This window comes from Equus przewalskii, chromosome 6 (genome assembly GCF_037783145.1).
Source record: "Equus przewalskii isolate Varuska chromosome 6, EquPr2, whole genome shotgun sequence".
Lineage (NCBI taxonomy): Eukaryota > Metazoa > Chordata > Mammalia > Perissodactyla > Equidae > Equus > Equus przewalskii.
The window spans coordinates 49076039-49090631 of NC_091836.1; the positions used below are offsets into that span (position 1 = coordinate 49076039).

Sequence of the window (14593 nt, forward strand, 5' to 3'; positions counted from 1 at the left end):
GCTCGTTATGAGGCGGGACCAAGGCCTTTCCTCCTTCCTATTGGTCCTTCTCCCTATGGGCGGTACCCCTCTAAAGCGGCGCTCGCGATTGGCTAGCTCCCTGGTGGCCCGTGACCCGGAAGCTCTTCGGGCAAAATGGCGGCGCCCAGCGGTAAGACAGAACCGGTCCGGAGTCCGCGGCCGGCCGTTTGAGTAGGTAGGTCGCGTGTCGGGAGGCGAGCGGGAACCGCTGGGTCCTGGGGCGGCCCATTTTGGGCTGGCAGGGCGGGAGGGTGGCCCCAGAGGGACCCGGCTGCAGGGTCAGGGCACGGTGACCTTTGGGAGTGCAGGGCGGGGACGTGCAGGGAAAGGCCGCCCTCCGGGTACCCGCCTTCTGACGTCCCTCATCTCCCGCTGTGCAGATGAGACAGCTGAGGCTCAGAGAGTTTAAGGCCTTGTCCTGAGGCCACGCTGCAAGTGAGCTTCTAGGCGGGAGTTCGAACCCGCGTCTGCCTGTTTTCCTAAGGGACCCGGAATCCCGGCAGCCAGCCTCAGGGCTGCTGTTAGGTACACCCTGCCTGGGAGTTGCTATTTATAGAAGTTTTTTAGAAATTTCGTTCTTCTTCCTATTCAGCTGATACCAGGCACTGTCCCGGGTGCTGGAGACACAGCAATGAGGAAGACAGACAAAAATCCCCGTTTCCTGGGGGAGCCAGACATTGAACAAATCAGAAATAAATGAAACAGGTGATTTCAGCAGCTAGGAATTGCTAAAAATGCATTCATCAGGGTAATGGGGGCTGTAGATTGGGAGTGGGGCGGTGGTCAGGAAAGACCTCTCATTTGAATAGAGACCTGAATAAACAGAGACAGCTATGGATTGATCTGGGGGGGAGAAATTTCCAGAGGGAAAGCAGGTGCAAAGGCCCTGAGGCTAGAATAAACTTAGCTTGTTTAAGGAACAGTGTAGCTGGAGCTGCTGGTGATCAGTTGAGTTTGGAGGGGGAGAACCTGTCTGATTTTAAGTGTGATAGACCATTAGTGATTTTAGGCAGAGAACGCTGAATTTAGTTTACATTCAAACTAAACCGTGGGGAGAAGTGACTGGAGGAGGCGGGTAAGGAAAGAAGTGGGAGGCTGGGTGGGTATTCAGGAAAGAGGTCATGGACTGGATACATTTGAAATGGATTTTGAAGTAGTCATCAGGATGAGTTGATGGGTTGAGTGGGGGAGGGAGGGACATAGTGGACTCAGAAATGGCTTGTTTTGTGGCCTGAATGATGAGGAATGGCGGTGTCATTGGCTGGGATGGGGAGGAAGAGGTTTAAGCAGGGATGTCAGATGGGAGCAAATTCAGTTTGAGATGGCTGGGTGTATGCCCAAGTGGCAGTCAGGTATGGAGGCTGGAGCTCAGAGCTGACCATAAGCATTTGGGAGCCGTAAGCACCCGTGTCATTGCGTCTCAGACTTGCGCACACATAGGAGACACCTGGGCTCCTGGACTCTTGTTAAAATGCAAATTCTGATTCCGTAGGTCTGGATTAGGACTGAGATTTGCGTTTCTAATAAGCTCCCAGATGCTGCTGCTGATGCAGTTGGTCCCCTGGAACGCACTTTGAGTAGCAAAGGTTTCGATTAAGGTCTTAGTCTTAGCTGCACATTAGCGTCATGGTTGTGCTTTAAAGTGCTGATGCCTCGGCCCTACCTCTCGATATTCTGATTTATATGTCTGGGGTATGGCCTGGGTGTGGGGATTTTTTAAAGCTCCTCAGATGATTCTAATAGGAACAAGGTTTGAAACCATTAGAGCTGCTTATAGGACTACAGAGAAGAGAGGAACGAGTTGAATGATGCCCAGGGTAGCAGACAGACAAATCCAGAATGTGGAATTCTTTGCAGCCTTTTTACACAAAGTGTGGTCTCCAGACCAGCAGCCTCAGCCTCACTTGGAAGCTGACTACATGTGCAGAGTCTCTGACTTCCCGCCAGACCTGCTGAATCAGAATCTGCATTTTAACAAGATCCCAGCTGATTCATCTGCACATTCATGTCTGTAGACGTCGCAGACTTTAGAGAAGGAATCAGGTCCTGCTGATTGGCTGAGAAGGTTTAAGGAGGGCCCCACCCATGCCGCATGCTTCTGAGAAATTGAGCAAAATGAGGCCTGAGAAGTACTCACTGGCTTTGGTGAATGTAGAACTCACGTGGTGCCCTTACAAGGGGCGTCAGTGGAGTGGTGGGGGCAGCAGCTAAGTTGGAGAGAGTGAGGAAGGACGATAGTGTGTAGACATCTCTCAGGAGAAGCTTTGCTGTAAAGGGAGCAGAGAGTGGGGCAGAGGCTGGACGAGGACTTCAGGCCAAAAGGGGAGATGCTAGAAAAAGTTTCAATGGTGATAAGAATGATCCAGACGCTTCCCACTGATTTTATGAGGCCAGCGTTACCCTGATACCAAATCCAACAGACACCAAAACTACAGACCAGTATCTCTTATGAATATGGACACAAAATTCCTCAACAAAATACTAGCAAACCAAATTTTAGCAACATATAAAAAGGATTATACACTGTGACCAAGTGGAATTTAGCCCAGAAATGCAAGGTTACTTTAAAATCTGAAAATCAATTAATGTAATACACCACGTTCATAGAACATAGGACAGAACCCACATGACTATTTCAATAGATGCAACAAAAAGCATTTGACAAAATCTAATACCCTTTCTGATAAAAACACTTAACATCCAGTATAGAAGGGAATTTCCTCAACCTGATAAAGGGTGTCTTTGAAAAGCCCACAGCTCACATACTTAATGATGAAAGACTGGATGCTTTGCTTTGCCCCTAAGATCAGGAGCAAGACAGGGATGTCTGTTCTTGCCACTTCTATTCAACACTGTACTGGAGGTTTCAGCAAGGGCAGTTGGGCAAGAAAAAGAAAGAAAAGGCATCTAGATTCGAAAAGAAGAGGTGAAACCATCTCTGCTTGCAGATCACATGATCTTATATATAGAAAATCCTAAGGAATCCAATAAAAAGCAATTAAAACTAATAAATGAGGGGCTGGCCCAGTGGCGCAGCAGTTAAGTTCACACATTCTGCTTCGGTAGCCTGGGGTTTGTTGGTTAGGATCCTGGGTGCGGACATGGCACTGCTCAGCAAGCCATGCTGTGGTAGGAGTCCCACATATAAAGTAGAGGAAAATGGGCATGGATGTTAGCTCAGGGCCAGTCTTCCTCAGCAAAAAGAGGAGGATTGGCAGCAGATGTTAGTTCAGGGCTAATCTTCCTCAAAAACAAACAAACAAGTGACTAATAAGTGAGTTCAACAAGGTTGCAGCATAGAAGATCAACATATAAAAATAAATTATATTTCTAAACACTAGCAATGAATAATGTGGAAATGAAATTAAGAAAATTATCCCATATACAATAGCTTCATAAAGAGTGAAATGCAAATAAATCTAACAAAAGAAATAAAAGACTCATACACTGAAAACTATAAAACATTGTTGAGAGAAATTAAAGAAGATCTAAATAAATGGAGCGGTATCCCATGTTCATGGATCAAAAGACTTATTATTAAGATACCAATTCCCCAAACTGATCGACAGATTCAACACAATCCCTATCAGAATCCCTCTGGCTTTTTGCAGAAATTGATAGCTGATTCTAAAATTTATATGTAATTGTGAGGGACCCAGAATAGCCAAATAATGTAAAAGAAGAACAAAGGAGGAGGACTTACACTCCCTGATTTTAAAACTTACAAAGCTACAATAATCAAAACTGTAGTACAGGTCTAAGGCTTAACATGTAGATCAATGGAATAGGATTGAGAGCCCAGAAATAAACCTTTATGTTTATGGCCAATTGATTTTCAGCAAGAATGCCAAGACAATAAAATGGGGAAAGAATAGTCTTTTCACCAAATATTACTAGCACAACTAGATAGCCACATGAAGTGAACCCCTGCCTCACACCATACATGAAAATGAATTCAAAGTGAATCATAGACTTAAATGTAAGAGCTAAAACTGTAAAACTCTTAGAAGAAAACATAGGAGTAAATCTTCATGACCTTGAGCTTGGCAGTAGGTTTTTTAGAGACAACATCCAAAGCACAGCTATAAAAGAAAAACAGATAAGTTGGACTTCATCAGAGTTAAAAACTTGTGCTGCAAATGATAACAAGGAAATGAAAAGACAATGCAAAGAGCGGGAGAAAGTGTTTGTAGATCATTAGGGTCTCGTATCCAGAATATACAAAGAGGGGCTAGCCCCGTGGCCAAGTGGTTAAGTTCTCGCGCTCTGCTGCAGGTGGCCCAGTGTTTCGTTGGTTCGAATCCTGGGCGCGGACATGGCACTGCTCATCAAACCACGCTGAGGCAGCGTCCCACATGCCACAACTAGAAGGACCCACAACGAAGAATACACAACTATGTACCAGGGGGCTTTGGGGAGAAAAAGGAAAAAGATAAAGTCTTTAAAAAAAAAAGGAATATACAAAGAACTCTTACAACTCGGTAATAAAAAGAGGCTAACCCAATTTTGAACATGGACAAAGGATCTAAATAGACATTTCTCCAGAAAAGATACACAGTGGCCAATAAGCACATGAAAAGATGCTCAGCATCATTAATCATTAGGGAAATGCAAATCAAAACCACAAGGAGATAGCACCTCACACTCACAAGATGTCTATAATCAAAGACAGACAATAATAAGTGTTGGCAAAGATGTGGAGAAATCGGAACCCTTACCCATTGTTGGTGGGAATGTAAAATGGTGCAGCCACTTTGGAAAGCAGTTTGGCAGTTCCTCAAAATGTTAAGCAGAGAGTTCCCGTATGTCCCAGCAACTTGACTCCTAAGTGTTTGCAGAAGGGCAGTGTAACTGTGTTTATGCAAAAACTTCTACATGAGTGTTCGTGGCAGCATTAGCCATAACAGTCAAAAAGTGGAAGCAGCCCAAAATGGCCATCAATCGATGAATGGATAAATGTGGTTATAGCCATACAATGGAGGGTTTTGGGGGCAATTAAAGATTTTATTTTTTTTTCCTTTTTCTCCCCAAAGCCCCCCAGTATGTAGCTATATATTCTTCATTGTGGGTCCTTCTAGTTGTGGCATGTGGGATGCCGCCTCAGCGTGGTTTGAAGGATTCGAACCGATGAAACACTGGGCCACCTGCAGCGGAGCGTGAGAACTTAACCACTCGGCCACGGGGCCAGCCCCCTTGGGGGCAATTAAAAGGAATGAAGTTCTGATACATGCTACAACATGGATGAACCTTGAAAACATGCTATGTGAAAGAAACTAGTTACAAAAGAGCATGTATCATTATTTCATTTATGTGAAATACCCAGAGTAGGCAAATTTATACAGACAGTAGATTAGTGGTTGCCTAAGGGGACATGGAGAGTGGCTGCTAATGGGTATAGGTTTTTTTTTTGGGAGTGACAAAAATGTTCTAAAATTAGATTGTAGTGGTGGATGGCACAACTCTGTGAATATGCTAAAAAAAAAAAAAACCATTGGATTTTACACTTTCAAAGGGTGAACTGTATGGTATGCAAATAAAGCTGTTAAAAAAAAAAGAAAAAGAATCATCTAGGCGGCCTGGTGGCGCAGCAGTTAAGAGCGCACATTCCGCTTTGGCGGCCCGGGGTTCACCAGTTCGGATCCCGGGTGCAGACATGGCACTGCTTGTCGAGCCATGCTGTGGTAGGAGTCCCACATATAAAGTAGAGGAAGATGGGCATAGATGTTAGCTCAGGGCCAGTCTTCCTCAGCAAAAAGAGGAGGATTGGCAGCAGATGTTAGCTCAGGGCTAATCTTCCTCAAAATTAAAAAAAAAAAATTATCTCAATAAAAATTACAATTAAAAATAAAAAGAATCATCTGGTCACCTGTATCCTGTAGGGAAGGGGCCACTGCAGGAGCAAATCCCTCGAGATAGTGAAGGGTTTGGCCCAGTGGAACAGAGACCCTTGACTAACAGTCGACTAAGCCCCATCTCGTGGATGGGGAAACCAGTGGCGCTGGCAGGTGAGCCGTGCCGTCTGGAACTTGGCCTCTGCCCGAGAGAGGGGGCTTGTCTCTGTTGGCAGGTGGGACGCCAGGCTGATGCTGTCTCTTCTCTCTTGGCCAGGTGGTTGTCCGACAAGCAGAGGCATGAGCTGGGCCCAAGCCAGCCTCCTGGCCCGGGGCCTGTGCCGGGGCTGGGGAGGCATCTGTGGGGCCGCCCTCACCGGAGCCCCCTTCTCTCAGGTAACCACCAGCGGAACAGTCATCGGGGTGGAGGGAGGCGGGCAGGCCCTGGATGTGCTCCCAACCCCTCCAGATTCTACCTAGTGGAGCCAGCTCCTGGTCTGGCTGGCCAGTCTGCTCTGAGGGCCCACTGAACGTGCCTCATTCATTTTAAGAAGTGCCGGTGCCCCTGTGGGTGAGGGGGTTGAATTTGAAAATAAGGATGTATGCGCTAATGGATCTGGGTGGGGAACGTGGGCAACTCCTACATTCACTGTAAAAATGGGGGCGGAAAATGGAACTTCCATCCCTTACCCGAAGTGGCCAGGGGGCCCAAGCCCGTCAGCGGCCGTGGATACCAAGGACGCTGATGGTGGCGATGACCATTCCTTATTGAGCACTTTCTTTGTGCCAGGCCCTGTGTGATGCATTTCATTTACATTATCTCCTTTGTGGTGTCTCCCCTTCCGTGGGGAGAGCTTCTGGATTTTTTCCCAATGCACCTGCCACCTATAGTATTAGCTGCCTACAATTTCACTTAAAATGAACCCCACCTTTTTTTTAAAAAAAAACATCACGTTCTCTAAGCTGGACATTGGGGTGGCTCTTGCGGGCAGCAGAGCAGAGGGACTGAGGGCAAGAATTCTGATCTCAGCTCTGCTGGTTTGTAGCTGTGTGACACTAGGCATCCCACTTTCCCTCTCTGGACCTCAGTTTCCTCATCTGTAAAATGGGCACACTAAGAGCGCTCCCTCAATGGGCAGCTGGAAAGATGAAATGAGACTCATACTCAAAATGCCCAACAATGCCTGAAACATGAGAATATTCGGTAAATATTAGCTTTTATTAACTATATAGTTTTAAAGATAACTCATCTATGACCATTCTAATTTAAAAATTCAGTTTAAATTAAAATAAGAAATTTGTTTGTATACCATCTAGAGCAGGCAATGAAAAGGTCGGCAAACCTTTTCATAAAGGGTCAGATACTAAATATTTTTGGCTTTGCAAGCCACACGATCTCCTGCCACAACTTCCCCACTCTGCCACTGTGGCACACAGCAGCCCCTGGCCAGACAATGAGTGAGCATGGCTGTGTTCCAATAAAACTTTATTGACAAATGCAGGCAGCTGGGTTTGCCCCAAGGGCTGGGCTTTGCTAACTTCTGTTCTAGAGAGATCTGGCCTGCTCCCAGCAGCCCACTCTGCGGAACAAGATCTCCTTGACCCAAGGGAGATGCCGTCAGAGCAGATGGGGAAACTGAGGCCTGAGCAGTAAAGTGGGATGTGGGCATCACCTGTCGGAGGCCAGTCAAGCCAAGATTCCTGCTGACCCCAAAATCTGCATTTTCCTTTTTTAACTGAGTTTTTGCAATTTATCCTTTTTTTGGTGGGGGGGTTGGCCTTGAGCCAATCTTCCTATTTTGTATGTCAGATGCTGCCACAGCATGGCTTGATGAGCGGTGTGTAGGTCCGCACCCGGCATCCAAACCGGTGATCCCTGGGCCGCCAAAGCAGAGTGCATGAGCTTAACCACTGCACCAGTGGGCTGGTCCCTTTTTAAAATTTTTAAAATTTTATTTATTTATTTGCTGAGGAAGATTCACCCTGAGCTAATATCCATGCCAGTCTTCCTCTACTTTTTAGTTTGTGGCCCACCAGCACAGCATGGCTGCTAACAGAACAGTATCAGTTCGTGCCCAGGAACCGAACTCGGGCCACTGAAGCAGAGTGCATGAACTTTAACCACTAGGCTACCGGGGCTGGCCCTGGAAATGTATTTTTTGAATAGGTAATACAATTAGTTCCACTGGGCCTTACAGTTCAAAATTCCAAGCTACACCATGACAAGGGTCTGTCCCTCTCTTGCTGGGCCACCAGTTAGCACCCTCTCTAGAGGCAAGAGATATTACCTGCTTCTTGTATTTCCTCCCGGAGATATTTCACAGAAGGAAAAAATACAGTCAGTTCTCATTATTCGCAGCAATTGCATGCTATAAAGTCACCACATCCACTGAATTAGCAAATATGGAACCACTGCTCCCCCGGGGAATATGGGGTAGGGTTCCTGGGAGCCCCTGGTCACAGCTTCTCATCCACCCGTCAGCATAACCTTGTTGTATGTGTGTTTCTGTTTAAAGACATCTTATTTAAAGTATATGGTTGACTCTAACATGGAACTCACGGCCAACAGCACTGTCACGCATCCTGAACGAGGCATTTCTACCACGTGTAGTTTCTGTGAGCAATGGCAGAGCCTTCTTGCACACAGGAACACTAGACAGCCGTCCGCACTCCGCTGGGGGCCGTTTCAACAGCTGATCACCAACAAAAAGATGCGAAAAATGTGCACTAAATTAACCTCTGAAAGGAGGCTCGTTGACAGTATGAGAGATGACACAAGAAGGCAGGATGTCACCTTGTTCCATCTCAGCTGGAACGTAGGTGTTGGAGGCACCACATCGCATGTGTCCGCAAATGAGCGGGAAAGCCCCGGGAGTAGTGACGTGGGGATTGCAAATACATTTTATCGAGTAGGCAAATTTGCAAATACAGAATCCACAAATAATGAGGATCCACTGCATAGAAGTTGGGTTGGTTTTTTTTGTTTGTTTACACAAATGGGAACCTACTCTACACACTGTTTCACACCTTGCTTTTCTTTGTTTAATAATATACCCTGGAGCTCATTCCGGGTGACACGAGACCTTCTCAGGGGGTCTTACAGCAGCAGATGCTCCTTGTCCAGGTTCACGGCCATTTGCTTAATTATTTCCCTGCTGATGCACATTTGGGCTGCTTCCATGGATGCAGCGGATGCAGGAAAGTCATTTGGCGCAGGTGTGTTTATGGCTGTCGGATTTAAATGCCAGATGCAGGATTGCTGCCTCAGAGGATGCGTGAATGTTGCCGAATTGCCTCCGTGGGGGGGTTACCACTGTCTTCCCACACTTTGTAACGGTGTCTGATCTTGGGATTGTAACCACACTGCCGCATTTCCTCGGAGGCCCGTCCGGATGCCCGTTGGCGCCTTGCCCAGGGAGGAGCTAGCCGGCAGTCCCCGGGGGCACCAGGACGCGCCAGGTTCCAGCAGCGGCTCTCCGTCCCCAGGTCCCCCCGCAGGCCCCGCGTGGCCTCCACTGCAGCACAGCCGCCCACCACTCCGACTCATCCCTGGTCCCACGCCCACCGGAGCCCCCGCGGAGGCCCGCCAAGGCCCTGGCGCTCCACGAGGAGCTGTTCAGGCAGGCGCCGGATGGCGCGCGGGACAAGGCGAGCTTCGTGCAGGCCGTTCAGAAGTTCGGGCAGCACAACGTGCACAGGCGGGGCCACGTGGACTTCATCTACCTGGCCCTGCGCAAGATGCGGGAGTACGGCGTCGAGCGCGACCTGGCCGTCTACAACCTGCTGCTCGACGTCTTCCCCAAGGAGGTCTTCCGGCCTCGCAGCGTCCTCCACAGCATCTTCATCCACTACCCTCGGCAGCAGGAGTGCGGGATCGCCGTCCTGGAGCAGATGGAGAACCACGGTGAGGCCAGGGGGCCGGAGGGGGTGGGGGTGGGGCTGGGGGCGCCGCCTTGCTCGCGGGGGCTCCCGCCCTCCCGTTGCTGCACAGCTCTTCTCTGTCTCGCTCTCTCCCTCTCTTTCTCTCAGTCTCTCTTTCTGTCTCTCATCTCTCTTCTCCCTCTGACTTTTCCTTTAAATTCTCTCGGATTCCGCTCTCCCTCCCTGTCATCAGTTCCCTGATCACCCCTTGCTCCCGGCCCCTCTGCTGCTCTGTGTGTCCCGTCTTCCCTTCACTCTCGGTTCCGCCCTGAGTCTCTGCCTGCGCCCCCGGCACAGGGGTGATGCCCAACAAGGAGACGGAGTTCCTGCTGCTTCAAATATTTGGACGCAAAAGCTACCCCATGCTCAAGTTCGTGCGCATGAAACTGTGGTTCTCCCGCTTCAAGAACATCAACCCCTTCCCCGTGCCCCGGGACCTGCCGCAGGACCCCGTGGAGCTCGCCAGGCTGGGCCTGCGGCACATGGAGCCTGACCTCAGCGCCAGGGTCACCATCTACCAGGTATCCACCCCGGCCACACCACCGGCTGCCGCCGGGGCTGGGCCCCCCGTCACTGCCCCGAGTGATTATGGTGACACAGGCCGTGTGCCCAGGCTGAGCCCTCCTTGCCACAGCTTGACCTCTGACGTCTGCTCCTACCCCTCTCCCACACTCTTCCTTTCTGTTCCTTGAGCATTCCGTGCCAGGTCCCTCCTCAGGCCTTGGCACTCGCTGTTCCCTCTGCCAGGAACACCCTTCCCTGGGGATTTCATGCTCTTCGGGTCTCAGCTCCACTGTCCCTTCCTCAGGATCCCCTTCCTGACCACCCTGGCTGAGGCACCACCCCATCCCTGTGCTGAGCTTGGTTGCTCATTCACTGTGACTCAGTTTCCCCTGTGTCCCCCAAGGCCCAGCAAGGGTGTGGCACAAGGCTGACGCTCAGCATTTGTTTGTTGAATGACTGAATGAAATATTCCAGACTGCCTCCCCCAGTTCCATGTCCTGGGGGCCCCACTCATGCCCGGCCACATAGGACATCCAAAGAGAACCCCTCGCAGCACTGTCATCTGGTCCTGGAGGCTGACCCCCGATGACACGGTTTCTCTCAGAGCTGCTGCTTCTGAGATGGAGAAGCCCTGGGGGCTGTGGGACCCCAGAAGGGGCAGGGGGCAGGGAGAGCTTCCTGGAGGAGGTGAGGGGGAGCTGGGCTCAGGCAGGACAGGAGAGGCGAGGAGCATTCCAGGCCGAGGGAGCAGTGTAGGCCAGGGCCCGGAGCCGCTGAGGATACAGAAGGGCCTCCTGTGGCCGGTGCCGGGGGTCGGGGTCGGGGAGAAGAGGCATGGAGGGCACGGGCTTAAAGGACTTGGTTTTGAACCTGGTTGGGGAGAGAGCCACGGGGAGGGTTTAAGAGTGGGAGTCTTGCTTCTGGAAGGATTTGCGATTTTGAAAGCGCCCCCTGGCGGCCGTGTGGATGGTGTTGGATGGGAGGGTGCAGAGGACTGAGGGGAAATCAGAGTGAGGATACCTCTTTGCCTATTTTCACAAAAATAAAGAAGGCACAGATAAATCAGAGACGGGTAGAAACGATTATCTCTGGGCAGGTGGAGGAGATGGGTAGACAGAACAGGGACAGAAGAGAGACATCTATTTGATATGGGCTGGCTTTTAAACGATGTGAATGTTTAGGGTACTAAAAAAAAATAAAATCAAAAAAGAGGGGATGGGGCTGGCCCCATGGCCAAGTGATTAAGTTCACGCGTTCTGCTGCAGGCGGCCCAGTGTTTCGTTGGTTCGAATCCTGGGTGCGGACATGGCACTGCTCATCAAACCATGCTGAGGCAGCGTCCCACATGCCAGAACTAGAAGGACCCACAACAAAGAATATACAACTATGTACTGGGGGGCTTTGGGGAGAAAAAGGAAAAAAATAAAATCTTAAAAAAAAAAAAGAGGGGAAAATCCTACGAAAACTGAAACCAAAAGAAAACAAATGGATGTGGATAATATTTAACTGACAACATAACCAGTGAGAGAAAAACGTTATTCTGAGTCACTGTCAATCAACTGCCCATCCTTAGTGGCAGGTATTTGAAGAACAAACAAGGTCTGCGGAGAAATCCTGAACTTAACCCCACGTGTTATGGTTAGTAGTAATATCGACACTATTTATGTATATTGATGGATAAGTCAAATAAGTAAATGTATTGCTGCTGACAGGAACCAAGATTTTTAGCATGAGGGAAAAAGATAATTAATATACTATCAAAATGTTTAGAAAACTCCATAGTGTTGCAATGAAAAATCAACATAAAATATCTTGTCCAGTAAAAGGGCCCAGGAGCAAAACATACACTTCCCCTCCCCCCCAAAATACTTCTTTTCCTTTTTTTTTTGCTGAGGAAGATTTGCCCTGAGCTAACATCTGTTGCTAATCTTCCTCTTTTTGTATGTGAGCCACCACCACAGCATGGCCACAGACAGATGAGTGGTGTAGGTCCACACCCGGGAACTGAACGCAGGCTGCCAAAGCAGAGAGCACTGAACTTAACTACTAGGTCACCAGGACTGGCCCCAAATATATACTTTTATAAAGGTTTCTCCAATGGCAGAGCATTATCCACTTGCCTTTTGTTGTGGCTGGGAGCCCATTCTATGTCCATATCCATTGATCCGCCTCAATTGTTTTTGACTTGAAAAGACGAATGCTATGTGTTTCAATAATTGTCCAATCCCAGACTTTTCGGTCAAAGAATACGTGCATTTAACAAAAAAACTTCATTTAGGTTTTTGAACCAAGTTCAGAGTGTAAAATCAAAAAGATACAAAAGGGTGTCCCTTCTCCCTGGTTCTCCACAGAGGCACACACTGAGATTTGCTTCTTGTCACTCCTTGGAATATTCTGGGCGTGTGAATTCTTTTTTTTTTTTGGCTAGGAAAGATTGGCCCAGAGCTCACATCTGTTGCCAATCTTCCTCTTGTTTTTTTTTCCCTCTCCAAAGCCCCAGTACGTAGCTGTATATTCTTGTTGTTAGTTCTTCTATGTGAGCTGCCACCACAGCATGGCTACTGACAGGCAAGTGGTTTGGTTCCGTGCCTGGGAACCACACCCAGGCTGCCAAAGCAGAGCCTGATGAACTTTAACCACTAGGCCATCAGGGCTGGCTCCGTGTGAGCATCTTCAATGCTGGCACCTATTGCTGAATCGGATAGAAGTGAGGAGGGGTGGACTGGAGTGACATGTAGGAGGCCCAGGAGATGGGCCCAAGAGGCACTCTGACTTTGCTGGGATCTCGCTACCCCTTTCTCCCCCCTCGGCTCCTCTGTAGGGACTGGGGGCCAGAAGCTTCCACTTTGCTCTTCCTTGCAGATGCCTTCGTCCAAAGACTCGACAGGTGCGGCAGACCCCGCTGAGCCGCACATCGTAGGTAAGGCCCTGTGCAGGGGTTCTGCTGGGTAGGCTCCCTGGGCCTCTGGGCAGAGCCCCTCAGCCAGGGCCCCCGGGTATGTGTGTCTCCACACCAGGAATCCAGAGTCCCGATCAGCAGGCCGCCCTGGCCTGCCACAACCCAGCCCGGCCTATCTTCGTCGAGGGCCCCTTCTCCCTGTGGCTTCGCGACAAATGTGTCTATTACCACATCCTCCGAGCTGACTTGCTGCCCCCTGAGGAGAGGGTGAGAGCCCAACGCGAGTTGGGGGGAGGGGGTGGTTGGCACCGCCCGAGGGGTCATGGGAGGGCTCAGAGGTGCAGGATGGGGAAAGGGGACAGTTCCTGTGGGGGCAGGGAGGCAGCAGGTGGCTGCCAGCTCCTGGGCCTGAGACTCTGCCCAAACCCCCCTCCCGGGGTAGGAAGTGGAGGAGATCCCGGAGGAGTGGAACCTCTATTACCCGATGCAGCTGGACCTGGACTATGGGAGGAGCAGCTGGGATGACTACGAGTTTGACATCGATGAAGGTAGAACTGGGATGGGCAGGACTCCAAACACCGCACAGGAAGAGGTGCGGCCTCTGGGGTCCAGGGGTGGGGCCCAGGTACTCACACACCCACCCTTCACATGCCCCAGGGGCTCCAGGCCTGTCAGCCCTGTCATTTCCTCCTTCACACATTTATGGAGCGCCTCTGTGCTGGCCACTAGGTGTGACCAGGACAGGCCCTGTTCCTGTCCTTGGGCAGTTGAGGCCAATAGGGGACCAAGCAAGTAACATTCTTGGGGCCTCAGGGGAGGAGCAACAACCCAGCCTCAGATGGGGGTCAGGAATCTTGAAGAACCAGGCAACATCACTCAGGCGAAGTGTGGGGCCGGCAGTCTGGGGAGAGGGCTATCTTAAAGTCCCCGCCCGTGGCCTCCAAGGGGTGTGGGGAATGGGGGCGCTGCTCCAGCCCCCACTGCACAAACTGAGGGCCGGTCTCTGCCAACAGTGGAGGAAGGCCCAGTCTTCGCCATATGCATGGCGGGTGCCCACGACCAGGCCACACTGGCCAAGTGGATCCAGGGCCTGCAGGAGACCAACCCAGCCCTGGCCGAGATCCCCGTGGTCTTCCGTCTGGCAGGGTCCACGGGGGAGCTCCTGGCGCCCTCCTCAGGGCTGGAGGAGCCGTCCCCGCCACCACCCGAGGGCCAGGAAGACGAAGAAGACAGTCAGCAGCAGCGACAGCAGCAGGGTCAGAGCTGAGCCTGAGCTGTCGCAGGGGCACGGGCTGCGGACTGGTGTGAAAGCATGAGATGACCTTTGAGTGTACAGCAAATAAAAGTTTTCGGGCTCGGGGCTGCCTCCCCTCCTCTCTGCAGTGTGGCCTCCCTGCCCTTTAGTGCCTGTAGCACT

At 50.3% G+C, this 14593-nt stretch overlaps 1 protein-coding gene across 4 annotated transcripts; it reads left to right on the forward strand.

Annotated features, from left to right (window-relative positions):
* The first annotated feature begins 46 nt into the window (after positions 1-46).
* On the forward strand, positions 47-14536 carry ECSIT (ECSIT signaling integrator). Of its 4 annotated transcripts, XM_070623601.1 has the most exons (10): positions 218-299; positions 402-456; positions 614-726; positions 6130-6248; positions 9339-9756; positions 10071-10294; positions 13140-13197; positions 13295-13443; positions 13619-13724; positions 14190-14536. In XM_070623601.1, exons 4-10 carry the CDS (start codon positions 6153-6155, stop codon positions 14441-14443), a joined length of 1305 nt encoding a protein of 434 aa, XP_070479702.1. In that variant the 5' UTR covers positions 218-299; positions 402-456; positions 614-726; positions 6130-6152; the 3' UTR covers positions 14444-14536. The 4 variants fall into 4 exon arrangements, with proteins under 4 accessions (XP_008535581.2, XP_070479700.1, XP_070479701.1 ...); XM_070623599.1 differs by lacking the exons at positions 218-299; positions 402-456 and adding an exon at positions 70-196; XM_070623600.1 differs by having other exon boundaries at positions 187-456.
* Positions 14537-14593: the final 57 nt, after the last annotated feature.